Below are 14,029 nucleotides of genomic sequence, written 5' to 3'. Positions count from 1 at the left end.
CCCCCAGAGGATTCTAAATGATGAGAAGTCTAAACAGAGTCTGCTCTGCTCCCGCTGACAACCTCTCAAAGCGACCCAAAGTAAACTGAGAATTTGGTTGGGTCCACCCACCTGTCAATCAAAAATATGCTTCTAATAACACAAACATTTAAGATAAAAAAAAAAAAAAAGCAAAATAGCTTATTGGAAATGAATGAAATCAAAATGTCGGTAATTGTTGAATTGTCAGCTCTGGAACGGGGCTACTGGGCATGCTCCAACAAATGACACCCCATTTGCTTGTGACCTGTTGTGGGGATGTGGGAATACTAAGTGATGGCAACATCAGGAAGAAGGAACCAGAGAAACTGGAGAAACACCAGGGACTCGGAAGAACTGGAGACAACTTGGAAGGTGAAGGTGACAGTGGTGATTGGAGCACTCAGCCTGGAGGAGTGGCTACAACAGATCCCTGGAAAACCTCAGACAAGGAACAGCCAAGATACAGTAGGGGGATACACATGATCCATGAGCAGCCATGAAGCGGTGCCTCCAGGAGCAGCAGCTTTATGGTAACGTTCAAAATATGGATATTTATGCCGTTTCCACCCACCATCACTGGGAAGATGATTGCCAGGAATGTGGATTTGAGGATCCAGAGAACGGCCAGGCAGACTATCTGAACCAGAGTGAAGAGATGGACCCGTCTGAGGGGGACGTGGCGTAGGAAGGAGAAGTCTGGCTGATGTTTGGGGGGCATCATGTACAACTTGATCCGCTCCCAGAACTAAAACATAAACACCTTTAGTTTAGATATTTTTTTTGTATTTGCAAGAGACTACACAGAAGTTTGGTTTCTCTGCAGGTGTATCCCTTGTGCTATCCAAGGCACTTTAACATTGGGAGTTGGGTCATCTAGACCCACTAGACAGTGCTCTGAACTTTTTTCTTCAAAGATTTGTGATCTTCACTGGTGTCCATGGATTACATGAAATCTTTCCACCTTTATCCACCTTTGTCATGGTAGGAATAACATAATCAAAGTAAGGGTGGGGTCATCTAAGATAGCACAAGAGTTAAATGTTTCTCTCTTTACTGCTCAACTTAACCTTTCCTTTAGTTGAGGCTGACCCAGGTGACCCTAACACTGATCCATCTGCAGTGCGTCTCCCTTGCTTCACAACCCACGGCTTTTGTCCCGTGTCATTAACATCCAAAACTTTGTCAATCAGGCCCCATGCCCCTTCCATCCCCACTATGTCCATGTGAAATGCATTTTTCTGTCATAAATGATCATTTCGTATTTCCAGAATTAAACGTGATGGTGTATTCCGGTGTCTGTTATCGCGTGGGCACATCCCCTTTAAAACAAAATAAAAGTTAATACATTTTTACTTTGAAGTACAAAAGGAGTTTTTAATGTGAAACTGGAACCTGTTTTCGTTTCTCTGGGGTTTTTACAACACCACTGATGCCTTAACGGATTGGAAATATAACTCCTGCATAAAGCTTACATTGTGGTGCGGAGGGATGGATGGGAGACGCAGATATGACGGAAGCAATGTAAACATTCTGAGTAATGAACTTTGTGTTAATGAAACACAACGGAGATGCTACTCAACGGAGACGTTACTCAACGGGAATGCTACTCAATGGAGACGCTACTCAACGGAGACGCTACTCAACAGGAATGCTACTCAACGGAGACGCTACTCAATGGAGATGCTACTCAACGGAGACGCTACTCAAGGGAGACGCTACTCAACAGAGATGCTACTCAAAGGAGACAGTACTCAACAGGAATGCTACTCAATGGAGATGCTATTCAACGGAGATGCTACTCAACGGAGATGCTACTCAATGGAGATGCTACTCAATGGAGATGCTACTCAACGGAGATGCTACTCAATGGAGATGCTACTCAACGGAGAAGCTACTCAAGGGAGACGCTACTCAACGGAGACGCTACTCAACAGGAATGCTACTCAATGGAGATGCTATTCAACGGAGATGCTACTCAACGGAGATGCTACTCAAGGGAGACGCTACTCAACAGAGATGCTACTCAATGGAGACGCTACTCAACAGAGATGCTACTCAATGGAGACGCTACTCAATGGAGAGGCTACTTAATGGAGATGCTACTCAATGGAGACACTACACAACGGACATGCTACTCAACGGAGATGCTACTCAACGGAGATGCTACTCAACGTAGATGCTTTTCAATGGAGACGCTACTCAACGGAGACGCTACTCAACAGGAATGCTACTCAATGGAGACGCTACTTAATGGAGACGCTACTCAACAGGAATGCTACTCAATGGAGACGCTATTCAACGGAGACGCTACTCAACAGGAATGCTACTCAATGGAGACGCTATTTAACGGAGATGCTACTCAACGGAGATGCTACTCAACAGAGAAGCTACTCAATGGAGATGATACTCAATGGAGACACTACACAACGGACATGCTACTCAACGGAGATGCTACTCAACGGAGATGCTTTTCAATGGAGACGCTACTCAACGGAGACGCTACTCAACAGGAATGCTACTCAATGGAGATGCTATTCAACGGAGATGCTACTCAACGGAGAAGCTACTCAAGGGAGACGCTACTCAACAGAGATGCTACTCAATGGAGACGCTACACAACGGACATGCTACTCAACGGAGATGGTACTCAACGGAGATGCTACTCAACGTAGATGCTTTTCAATGGAGACGCTACTCAACGGAGACGCTACTCAACAGGAATGCTACTCAATGGAGACGCTACTCAATGGAGACGCTATTCAACGGAGATGCTACTCAACGGAGATGCTACTCAACGGAGAAGCTACTCAATGGAGATGATACTCAATGGAGACACTACACAACGGACATGCTACTCAACGGAGATGCTACTCAACGGAGATGCTACTCAACGGAGATGCTTTTCAATGGAGACGCAATGCAGACAGACCAGTGGAAATCTGCCTTCAGTCATGCACCTTTAGATGAAGAGCATCCGGGGGTCGCTCTTGAATAAAGGAAAGACGTTTTTTCCTCATATTCCTCATTGCTGCTCTTTCTTCTGTCTGCTTTTGCTTTCATCAATAAATGTAGACGCTATTGTTGCATTTACCAATTTTTCTCTATTTTGCTGCGTATCAGATGTTCCAGTGTTTCTGTCTGCCTCATCTGATGCCCTGAGCAGGAGCAAAGTAATTTTCCATGTGATGGTCGATAATGTAGGAATAATTTAGACAAACGTTTGGCTGTGTTGGCACATTTGGCTCCTTGCAATCAAAAGAACGTGGTATAAATCTGCTTCTTGGAACAAAGATTTCTTTCAACGTTCTTCGTGGAGAAGATCAAGACCGTCCTGGTTGAGGCAGTAAACTAAATAATAGCCAACATAATGAGACATTGCTGTTTCCATTTCAATCAGATCGGACATTGAACTTAATAAAAACCAATTGAAACTTTTTAAGCATTTATTTGGTTAGAACTTCATTTGTGCGGTTTTGAAATTCGGGGAATCAGAAGGTTCAAGCCCAGAGACACTGATCCGGAAGTCTGTACCTGGATGCCACTCAGCGAAGCCACTCCCATGTAGAGGAAGACGCCATACAGGACGGGCATGGGGATGTACTGAATCACACAGAACAGTAGAGTTAAAGCGAGGAGTGGAGAGGATAAAAGAAAAGAAAACAGAAGACATGAAGTTCCTGAATGACCTTCAAGACAGGAGCGAGGAAGACAGAGAGTCCGGTCAGAACGAACACCAATGTTCCCGTCAGACGCTGCTCTCTAAACCACACAACACCATCACTCAGGACGATGTCACACTCTCTTTAAAAAAGTCAGAGACAGGAAGTGACATCGCAAGTCTGAGCTGGGCTTCACCTGACTCCTAGGAACTGGGGCTGTTCCCCAGGGGCGCTGGTTTCGCTCTCCATCTTCAAAGAGTCTATGTGGGCGATGGAGATGACGGTGGCGGCCACATACCATGGCAGACCCATGAAGGAGCAGACCGCCATCAGCACCCCCACCCAGAACAGGTCCAGGTGGTAGCCACAGCCTTTCTGTGTGGAGAGACGAGAAGGTCAAACATGGAAATCTGGTTCAAAGTGGAACTAAAACGTTACGTCACGTTGATTCATTTTGTGTAGAAAACATTTTGATATCTTTCTCTGACAAACACAGTCGTCGTCTGTGCGTCTCTATCCTGCAGGTGACCTCCTCCTCTCACACACCTTCAGCTTGTTTTCTTTGCGGTTGACGATCACGGCGCTGATCTGCTGATCCATAAAGATGAGAATGGTGACCAGGAGAGCTGGAACACTGCTGGCCAGGTACCACCACCAGGGGTTCTTCCCAAATGGCGTCACCAGCCAACCGCGGTCGCTGCGTGTCGGCTACGTCACAAAATAAAAAAAAAACAACAAGAAGTAAACAAACTCAGGCTCCACAAATCCAAAGTTAGGAGAGTGCAGCAGTGAACGGAGGACACGTCAGGTGAGTTTGTGACTTATTGGAATGATGAACCTTTTGAGTTTATACTAAAATCTTCTTGTAAACATGTTGGAACATTAATAAAGTTTAAGGAATTAATTTCTAAATCCTATTGTAGTTGGACTTTTGAAGTTAAAAAGTTAACTTTGGCAAATACAAGAAAAATGCATTGGTGTCATGAAACTGAGTAGCTTGAGTCTTGTAAGATTTAAATTCCAAAGGAAAATTTGTTTACGCAATAGAAAAAAACAAAACTCAGCTCACAAGCCAACCTGTAGCCAACTTAGTGATCTAAAGATAAGATTAAATATTAAGATTGAAATTGCACTTCTGAGTATGTTTTTATTTAAACCATTGTGAATCAGGACGAAAAAATTCTGTTTGTAAAAACTTGTAGTTGTTTCGTAGAAGCTACAATCGGTTACAACGTCTTTGTTTTCCTCATCTGAGCTGGAATCTGGCTCAAAATTGTACGGCGGTATCGCTCACCATTTTGTTGCGCTGCTAATGTTAGGTTGGGGTGGTGAGGGGCTGTAAGCTAGCAGGAGTATAAACAAAGGGATGATGGAAAAGATGCTCAGGGTTGCTCTGCGCCAATGGTCCTACCCACAAATGAGAGGCGAATTTCTGAGCTCCTGCCGATCTGCAGAAATTATGTCGTAGCAGGTTTTTTGATTTTGGCTAAAAACGCCATAATCCTAAGTAACCCTTGTGCTAACCTAGGCACTTTAACGTTGGGAGTTGGGTCATCTAGACCCACTAGACAGTGCTCTGAACCTTTTTTCTTCAATGATTTGTGATCTTCACTGGTGTTCATGGATTACATGAAATCTTTCCACCTTTATCCACCTTTGTCATGGTAGGGAGAACACGTCAAATTAAGGGTGGGGTCATATAAGCTAGCAAAAGGGTTAAAAAACCACCGGGAACACTTTGAAAACATATCAAAAGATGGTCCGAGGGGGACTTTGACATTGAAACTGCACACGCGAATCGCGTTTGGTGTAAACATGGCTTAACACTCAACGCTACTACATAAACTACAAGGGTGCACAAAGTAAGGGGATGCACGAGGTAGGGGGGTTTGCATGATGGACGGTAATGCATAAGGTGAAGTGATGAACATAATAAGGGTATACACATTAGCTAACCCCCTTAGGTCCCCCTTAGAGGACCCCCTTAGCATTAGCTAAGGGGGTCCTCAGGGTGTTGAGAGAAAAGGTTGGACTAAGAGTTGATTTTAGTAAGGGTGTGCATGAAGTATGGGGTTGCGCAGACTCAAGGGTTACATAAGGTAAGGGGGGCCATATGCACTGACACCAAGTCAGTCAAGATTTGACTGAACACAAAATAAACCAGTTGGCGATGTGACTGGTGTTATTGGTGTTGTTTGCCTTTTCAAAATACAGAACCATGAATCAGAGCCAGTAATCTTGTTTTCAAGAGGACCTCTGCAGTTGGGTCCACACACACCACAGCTCAGGTGAGCTTAACACCTTTCAGTGAATCAGATGATCCCAGGAAACAAACTCTCGTGTGGATCAGGAGATGAAGTTACATAAAACTAACATCAATGTGTCCTCAATACCTGCTGCACTTCCTAACATTTAGTTCAACAATGCCATGTGTTTTTGACAATTCTTTAATTAAGATCATCCATAAAGACCTAAATCATCTTTGTTCATTTCCACCACTGCAAACATGCACACAAGGAAATCAGAAATTCTTACCTGCAACAAAAGAAAAAGAAAATAATTACCTTAAACTCTGTTGGAACGATTAGTTTGGGAGTGTCTAACCCCATCAACATATCCAGACCCACAAAGGACATGATTGACATGAAGATGGCAAAATCACTGATTAGCTTCCTCATCTATGGATCCACCAACAAGCACACAAAGAGGGGGGGGGCAAACACGGGAATGAGGAAAAATTAACGAGAAACAGAAGAAAAGCATAGAAGTTACTTTGTCAATACTGATAAATTCAGCAAGAAGTGTCATGGAGAGGAAGGTTCAGACATGCAGAGGACAGAAAGATCTGACATTCTGGAGGTAGAGGAGGTCAGGGATCAGTGGACCTTGATCTCTGTGGGGACATGCAGTTTGGGCGTGTCCAGCTGCAGCAGACAGTCCAGCCCGCAGAAGACCAGGATGGAGATGATGATGGCAAAATCGCTGATGAGGGCACGGAGCTGGAGGACAAACAGGGAGAACAGGGGAGAGGAAGATGTGCTAAAGTTCCTCCAGGAGCAGACGAGGAGATTTCTGGAGGAGGAGGTCAGCAAGGTTCTGTTGCTTCATCAGGACAAATCTAAAGATGCACTCATTTGTAATTTGAACCGGTCCTAGAAAGCAGAGCCAGCATGTGTGTTTGGGCCCCACATGGGCTTTCCGTGGGTTCCTTGGTTCAGACAAGTTCCAATGTGGAGAAACAGCATGAGATCCGGGTGTGAGGAGGTGTACTGGCTTTATAGGCTCAAGCATTGGCCTGGCTGGGTCCCACCAAATTACAAACTGATTTAACTACTGCCTTGTTTCCTCTGAGCGGTCTGGTCCAGTTCAGAATGGTCCGGGCAATTCATGTGAGTGTTTCCACTCAACATTGGACCGTCACGGTGCATGGAGGGGTGATGCTATCAACAACAACAATGGAGGTCATCCAGCAGCTTAACGGGGACCCAAAAATGGAATGATTTGATGAATGGGTCCATTTCATGATGTAAAGACTCAAAATTATGGACCGGACCGGACCGCTCAGTGGAAACAAGGCTTAAGGGGCAACCAAGAAGCCCACAGATAAGCCCACAATGAAAATGTTTTGGGCACCCCATTGTCTGCAAGGGAAGCTGCTTCATCTCACTTTACCTCCCACACTTCCTGACCACAGGTGGGAGACGAGCACAGACCTACCAGCAGGTAAGGGCGCTGCCTTGTGGATAAGTTCAAAAACAACAGAGTCTGAATCCATCAGAGTGAAGTCAGACCATGAAACAGAGCTGTTTGGTCTTATGACTGATGGTTCAACCAATCAATTTTGGATTATCTGAGAGGTGAACATTAGGAAGGAGCAGTTTAAACTTGGAGAACCTGATTGACACAGACACATCAAACATTTCACATGCTGGGTCAGAGTTCTGGAGCTCTCCACCGATGATCCTTTACCTTTGTGGGAAAGTAGCGGCTGAACTTGAACTTCTTGAGAGACACGGTCATGGAGTAGGTTCCAAAGAAGAGGATGAAGGACATGAGGGCCAGATCAGGAACATACTTACAGGAGCTGCCCACCAGAGCGCCCCCGTACTTGATGCACTCCTTCTTACTCAGCTGACTCCAGTCCAGATCTGTCAAGTTAAACTATGACAGGGCAGAGGAGGAAGAGGGTGGAGTGAGAAGAGGGGTTTGGAAGGGGAGGATGCCAGGAAAACGGGTGGAGGAGTGGTAACAGAAGACAGAAGAGAAAAGACACGCGATAACAGAAGAAAATAATCCAGAGCAAGCAAAGAAGAAGACAATCTTCTTGGAGTCTCAAAGAAGACGATTGTCTCGTGTGGTCGGTGTCGGCTTCAAGAAATCTGGCTAATTTGGTCCGGATCGAGTCCTAAACCGTGTGTTTGGTCTGTGTTTAGACTGTCGTCAAGCAGACTTTCCTGTTTCGAACCAAAGCTTGCAAACAAACCATGTGGCTAAAGATCTTTTCACTCATAGGCCAGGGAGTATGGAAGTCCTAAACTCTGCAATCCTTGTCAGGATAAACGTTATTTTTTGCTGACCAATTCTGATTGTCTGTATCAACGTCAGGTTCAACACTTTTTACTTTGGTATGGCGCAGGAATGGGGAGTCCCACACGACTTGGAAAAAGTCCTGGCTTGTACAGCACTGTGCAGATGGTCATAATCTCGAATTGTTGGGATTAAATTACATAATCTCTTAATCTATTTTTGTTTGATGGCATATTTTGAACGTGTAGCATCCTGGGATGATTTTTACTCCTGAATTAGAAAATGAAAAGAATTTAATTTTGTGAGTTTTACTTCAAAATGTTAAAATTGAATCGGACCTGGATTTAAACCTCCTGGATTTTGTCCATAGAAGTACTGAACCCCAAGAACAACCTCAAGTTTCCAGGAACACATTTGAACTTCCCATCCGAGGGTGTAAATACTTCTATCGCGTCAATGCGCCTGGCTTCTCTGCGATAAGAGAACATTCTTTTGTTGCTCTGAAACGCCTCCACCTCCTTGTTTTATTCATGAACATCCCAACTCCCTGCTTCAGATGGAGGCTGTGTTGTTTTCAAAGCTCTGGAAATACCTGCAGTGGTGTTGGGGGGGGGGGGGGGGGTTTCAGAGCAGGGGTGTTGAGTCAACGGCTGTGTGCCTCTTAGATAGAGTTTGGAAAAGTAACATCACACTCACCACTTTCTCAGCTCCTGAATGTTTCACTATAAACTGAGGCAGAAAAAAGGTTTGCTGTCTGTTTCCAGAATACATTATGGGTTTTGGATTGGGCCTTCTTTCTCACAGCTACACTTTAGGGAGAAAATGCATCATCGTTTGGAAATTATGTGTGACTAAATATGTGCATTCAAATTCAATTTCCAATTGGCTGAATATTTTTGAAAATGACTCAGAAACTCCCAGTTTTGTTCCAACAAATCAGTCTGTGAAGCAAACATGTCTGATGCCATGAAACGCGGCAGGTATTCTGCAGGTGAGCCGCATGTGTCCTTTGTCACTTACCAGCAGAGTCATGTTATCATCTGCCAGTGGAGCTGAAACATTCAAGCCCAGTGCAGATTCTGAGGAGGACAAAAACAAACCCGTCAGCGTTCGTGGTCAAACAAACGACCATTTCCCTGGATGTCGGGAGCATGACCTCCATCAGGGTCATCGCGAATACCGACTCACTTTTTCAGACGCCATCCAAGAACGAAGCAGAAACAAAGCAAACACAAAAATCAGCAGAGAGAAGAACAAACGTTTGCTTCCATTACATGTTAAAGGCTGGGGGGGGGGGGGGTGTTGAAAGTAATAGGGGGAAAAAACTTGCAGGGTTTGCACTAAAGTCATCTCATTCGGGATCTGTGTTTTATGAAATTTATGAGGAAACCCAGTTTTAGCCTCTGAAACGGATCTTCGGGTGGAAGAGTGTCCGTCCTGAACATCGACCGCATCGGTGAACTAGACTGAGCCGGTGTGACGTCACCCACAGTAAATGGTTACTTCTGGCTCCAACAATTCATTTTTCCCCGATACGGATGCAACTGATGGGATATTTTCTGTTTCGTTTATGGAGGTCTGGGGGTCATCAAAGGTAAGTTACTTCAAGTTTAAGTCCTATTAGAGTCCCATTGGGAAATTTGTTCTGGAAGCACAGCTGTGCCATTTGGTGGTTTAACCCCCAATCAGACTCCTTGATGCTGAGTGTCAAGCCCCATTTGGGTCCCTGTTTTTAGAGTCTTTGGAATGACCCAACCATGGATTTGAACCCATGACTTTCCAGTCTCAGGGCGGACACTCTACATACTAGGCGACTGAGTTGATAGCTTTAATGAAGGAAACTAAAAGTCATTATTAAATTCAAATAAAGTCAGTATTTCATCTCACTTCAGTCGTCCACTGAGCTTTTTAACCCTTCAACACCTGAGATGTCACAAGTGACGCCTAAATAACAGGCTCTTTGACCTACCGTAACTCCTCGACCGTTTATACGATCAACATGAATCGGCTGATTCTGACGTTGAGAAAAGCTGCTTTTCATATCGACTTTGCGCATCGGTGTACAGATGCTTTTCTCCGCTTCAGAATCCACTGGAATGGCATTACTTCCGTAAACGGTTAAAGAATTATGTAGTCGAAAGAATGTAAACACTGAAGCTAAAGCTCAGGTGTAAAAGGGTTAGAGAAGTTTCCCGACAAACCTCCAGAGCTCTTTTCTTGACGGTCCTGAAATGGATGATTGATGCTCTAATGACTACGTAGAGAAGGTTTGACGACTCACCCTGGTCCGGAGCGATGCATTCACACTTGTAGGAGGTAATGTAGTCTGGTTTGAAGCCTTGGTTGATTGGATAGTACTTAAAGCATGAAACCTGTGGACCACAAACAGGACATGGATTCACTAAACATCTTCATGGATACGTATTGGGGTAAATAGAAGTTACTCACCATCTTCTTGATGGCATCAGAGATGAATATGAAAGAGATGAGGCTGGAGAAACCCTCCTCCGTGAAGCGGGTCATGTACTTGATGATGTAGCTGGCATCTGACAGAACCAGAAAAAAACACTGCAGACACGAGTGGAGGCCGATCCACAAACGGAGCTCCATGTAGTCCACGCCATAATTCCTGTGAGGGCAGCCATACCCATGGGGCTCAGAGACTGAGATTCACATGACAGCTTTTCTGTTTCGTACCGGTTTGTACTAGTCTTACTTGCTGAAATCAAAAAGTAGTTTTTCAAAGATGAGAATGGGTCCAGTTGAACTGAGGATGATGAGGGGCTGTCCACCAAACAAACAGAAGACTGTTCCTGCCAGAGCAGTGCCCAGAAAACTCTCCATCACTCCCTAAAAGAGGAGATGGGACAGAGCAACAGATGATACACAACAAGAAATGTATTCCGTCTGGCACTCTTTCGTGTTTCTGCTTTGATGAAGACCTGGTAGCTGTCTGTAGCATCTCCTAGCAGTCCTCCGAAGGTAATGGCATTGGTAATGCAACCCAGGTAGATGAAGAGCACTGCAGAAATGGACTGGATATGGAAGCCATCGTAGATATCGCTACAATAAAACGGGATCTTCCTTTTGATGTCTAGCCACAATCCACCACAAAACCTGTCGTAAGAAAACAGAGGGAGGTTTGAACTCCAATCACCTGGTCAGTGTCATGGACTAAAGGCGGTTTTTAGGCCACTTCTTGGTTTGGGTGAAAACTTTGCTAAATTTAAAGGATTCAAGGATTATTAACCAGTAAAAAAACTAAACTGACTTTATGTTTTTAACTGAAATACAAGGCGCTATATAAATAAATAAAGTTTGAGTTTGAGAATTAATGCTTGTTTGTAGGTGACCAGATACTTATTTTCCAACATAATTTGCAAATAAATTCTTTCAAAATCAGAGAATGTGATTTTCTGGATCATTTTGTCTCTCATAGTTGAGGTTTACCTATGATGGAAATTACAGGCCTCTCTTCTCTTTTTACCGTAAGTGGAAAAAATTGCCTAAATACATTTTTGCCCCACCGTAGATGAGTACGGTGGGTACGGTTAGTTTCCTTTTTCAAAACTTAAAAACGTCCTGTAGGCAGAATTTCTCCATACCTTCCAGTGAATTTCAGCTCCTCTCCGAGCTCATGTGGAGCAGGAAGCTCCTCATCCTCTCCAGGAGCAGCTCCACCAGCCGAGCCGTTCATCTGGCCGAGCTCGTTCAGGTTCAACACCGACTTCCTGATGGCAAACAGACGATGAAGTACACAACCTCTGGAACGCAGGCTGACCAGACATTGAGCAACGAACTACAACACTGGCAGAAATTTATGAGCTTTCTCTTGTTCTTCTGTAGCCGAACATCTTCTGGTGGATATAAGAAGACGTCATGTCTGACAAAACCCAACTGAGAGAAAAATAATCAGCATTTTCTGATCAAGAAGAACCCGATAAAGTAAGAATGAGTAGACATGCCTCATTTCAGCTGATGGGACCTTTTTAGGAGGTTCAATGCGTATTTTGGGGTCCCACTCTCCTGGAGGAAGAACGATCACCTCGTCCAGAAACTCATCAACTCCTGCAATCAGGTCCTCACGCTCCCTCGCTTTATAAGCAACGTCACTGAACAGCTGAAGGAAGAGGAGAACTAAGAACGAAAATATCCAAGACGCGCTCAGAACTGTGTGGCCTGTCGCCTTACATCGTCCACCATGAGGGTAGCAATGGCTCTGCCGATCTCATTGTAGGACTTGGTTTTGCCTTGAGGACCCAGCAGGATGAAGAGGAACCTGTTAGAGGAGAGCATGAACGATTCAGATCTTGGGATGCTGGAGGAACAGGAGACTGGGAGAAGACTTACCTGGTTGGTACGGGAACCTCGGTTAAGCCTCCCAGAGTCGTGGCCTGGGCCAAACGGACAAAGGCGACAAACGGTTTGTCAAGGAAGTCCACCTCACCAATCAGGACGTTTGAGGCTTCTGCATCTCGAGGAATCTTCTTCATGAACTTATTCTTCAGCTGGAAGAGACAAGAAAAGAATCAGAGGTTTATATTGTGAATCACATTTAAGTAGAGGTTTAGTGATTCATTTTAAAAATGATTCGATTCATTGTCGATATTGGTTCATTTGGACAAGCTGATTCATGGACGTGAAATGGATCCAGGACATCTTTAGCCCAAACCTCCACCACCAGTGTGACTCAGAGATAGATACCTGCTACTGAACAGTTTTCCAGATTCTTGGATTTCTTCCAGATAATCAAGTGAAATTTTTTGTTTAAAACCAGAAGAACGGCTGTTAATCAGCAGAAGAAGAAATACCAACCTTGGTCATTCGACAGATTATGGACCCTTTTTATTTTCCCTTACAGCATTACGTTATTATAAAAAAAAAATAATAATAATAAAACAAATGATTAATCAACTATTTAAAATGGTTAAATTGATTGACTTTTAATGATACTACTTCACTTGCTCCAAAAAATGGACAAGTTGATTTATGATTTTTCCTAATGTAACATAATTTTGCACATATTTTTAACTTTTGATAATTGATCCAATTTTTACTATGGAAATTTCTGAAACAGTGTTATTTCTATTTTACTGATATAGTATTATTTTTCAATCATATCAATGACTTTTATAAGTAACATAATTTGCATATATTTTGGATACTTCATTGCCATGTTGATTTCTAAAAGTTTTTTTTAAAATAATTTAAGTAATTTTCTTTGTCATGTGCTTTATTGATACTTTATGATTTTTAATTTTGTCTGATAAAAGCTAGGAACCGAATGATGATAAATAATGTAATAAAATGGTTACAGTGGAACAGGGGTGGGATTATATAAATTTGCTTCCTTCCACTCCCTTTCAAGCAATATTTATTAATATGTGTAATCCATTGAGTCGATTAATTGTTGCACCTCTGGATTTGAGCCCTTGTCACATGCACCTGGGGGTTGACCCGTATGGGTGCTGTGAGTTTTTGGGTTGTCTGGCTCCATGGAGGATCATGGACTGCCTAAAGCAGGGGTGGCGAACAAGTTTGACACCAAGAGCCAAATTTTTTCACTGTGAGAGTCAAAGAGCCACACCACACACTGACCTGCCAAGACGCACACACACACACACACACACACACACACACACACGCAATTAAAGCTGTATTATTGTCCATAACACACTCCTTTCCCTACAACAGAACAGCAGTATTGTAATTGTGATTATTTCAAGAAAAGTGTCCACCCTCAATACACACATCAATGCAGCTTAGCCAGAGTTAACACAGAGACTACCCTAGAGGTCAGATACCCCCTCCACACACACAGG

The 14,029-nt window shown here is 43.8% G+C and overlaps 1 protein-coding gene across 12 annotated transcripts in view; it reads right to left on the bottom strand.

Moving 5' to 3' along the window:
- The window catches only part of slc4a5b (solute carrier family 4 member 5b), a 36,894-nt gene that overhangs the window by 5,207 nt on the left and 17,658 nt on the right, over window positions 1–14,029 (bottom strand). For 6 of the 12 annotated variants that reach the window (XM_078956072.1, XM_078956075.1, XM_078956079.1 and 3 more), the window contains 17 exons: window positions 12,558–12,715; window positions 12,399–12,486; window positions 12,169–12,327; window positions 11,813–11,934; window positions 11,150–11,324; window positions 10,924–11,057; window positions 10,656–10,836; window positions 10,489–10,579; window positions 9,228–9,286; window positions 7,650–7,841; window positions 6,566–6,679; window positions 6,245–6,358; window positions 4,227–4,388; window positions 3,877–4,055; window positions 3,708–3,780; window positions 3,553–3,621; window positions 593–766 (listed from right to left, as the gene is read on the bottom strand). In XM_078956072.1, coding sequence (XP_078812198.1) covers window positions 593–766; window positions 3,553–3,621; window positions 3,708–3,780; window positions 3,877–4,055; window positions 4,227–4,388; window positions 6,245–6,358; window positions 6,566–6,679; window positions 7,650–7,841; window positions 9,228–9,286; window positions 10,489–10,579; window positions 10,656–10,836; window positions 10,924–11,057; window positions 11,150–11,324; window positions 11,813–11,934; window positions 12,169–12,327; window positions 12,399–12,486; window positions 12,558–12,715 — 2,244 coding nt within the window. The remainder of the gene's footprint in view (window positions 1–592; window positions 767–3,552; window positions 3,622–3,707; window positions 3,781–3,876; window positions 4,056–4,226; window positions 4,389–6,244; window positions 6,359–6,565; window positions 6,680–7,649; window positions 7,842–9,227; window positions 9,287–10,488; window positions 10,580–10,655; window positions 10,837–10,923; window positions 11,058–11,149; window positions 11,325–11,812; window positions 11,935–12,168; window positions 12,328–12,398; window positions 12,487–12,557; window positions 12,716–14,029) is intronic. The other 6 variants (XM_078956082.1, XM_078956077.1, XM_078956073.1 and 3 more) reach the window with 5 other exon arrangements.

The sequence above is a fragment of the Oryzias latipes genome, chromosome 12, assembly GCF_053564925.1.
Source record: "Oryzias latipes strain Hd-rR chromosome 12, Olatipes_Hd-rR_3.1".
Classification (NCBI taxonomy): Eukaryota; Metazoa; Chordata; class Actinopteri; order Beloniformes; family Adrianichthyidae; genus Oryzias; species Oryzias latipes.
Note: the sequence above shows the minus strand (reverse complement) of the source record. Positions and strands in the feature narration are given on the sequence as shown.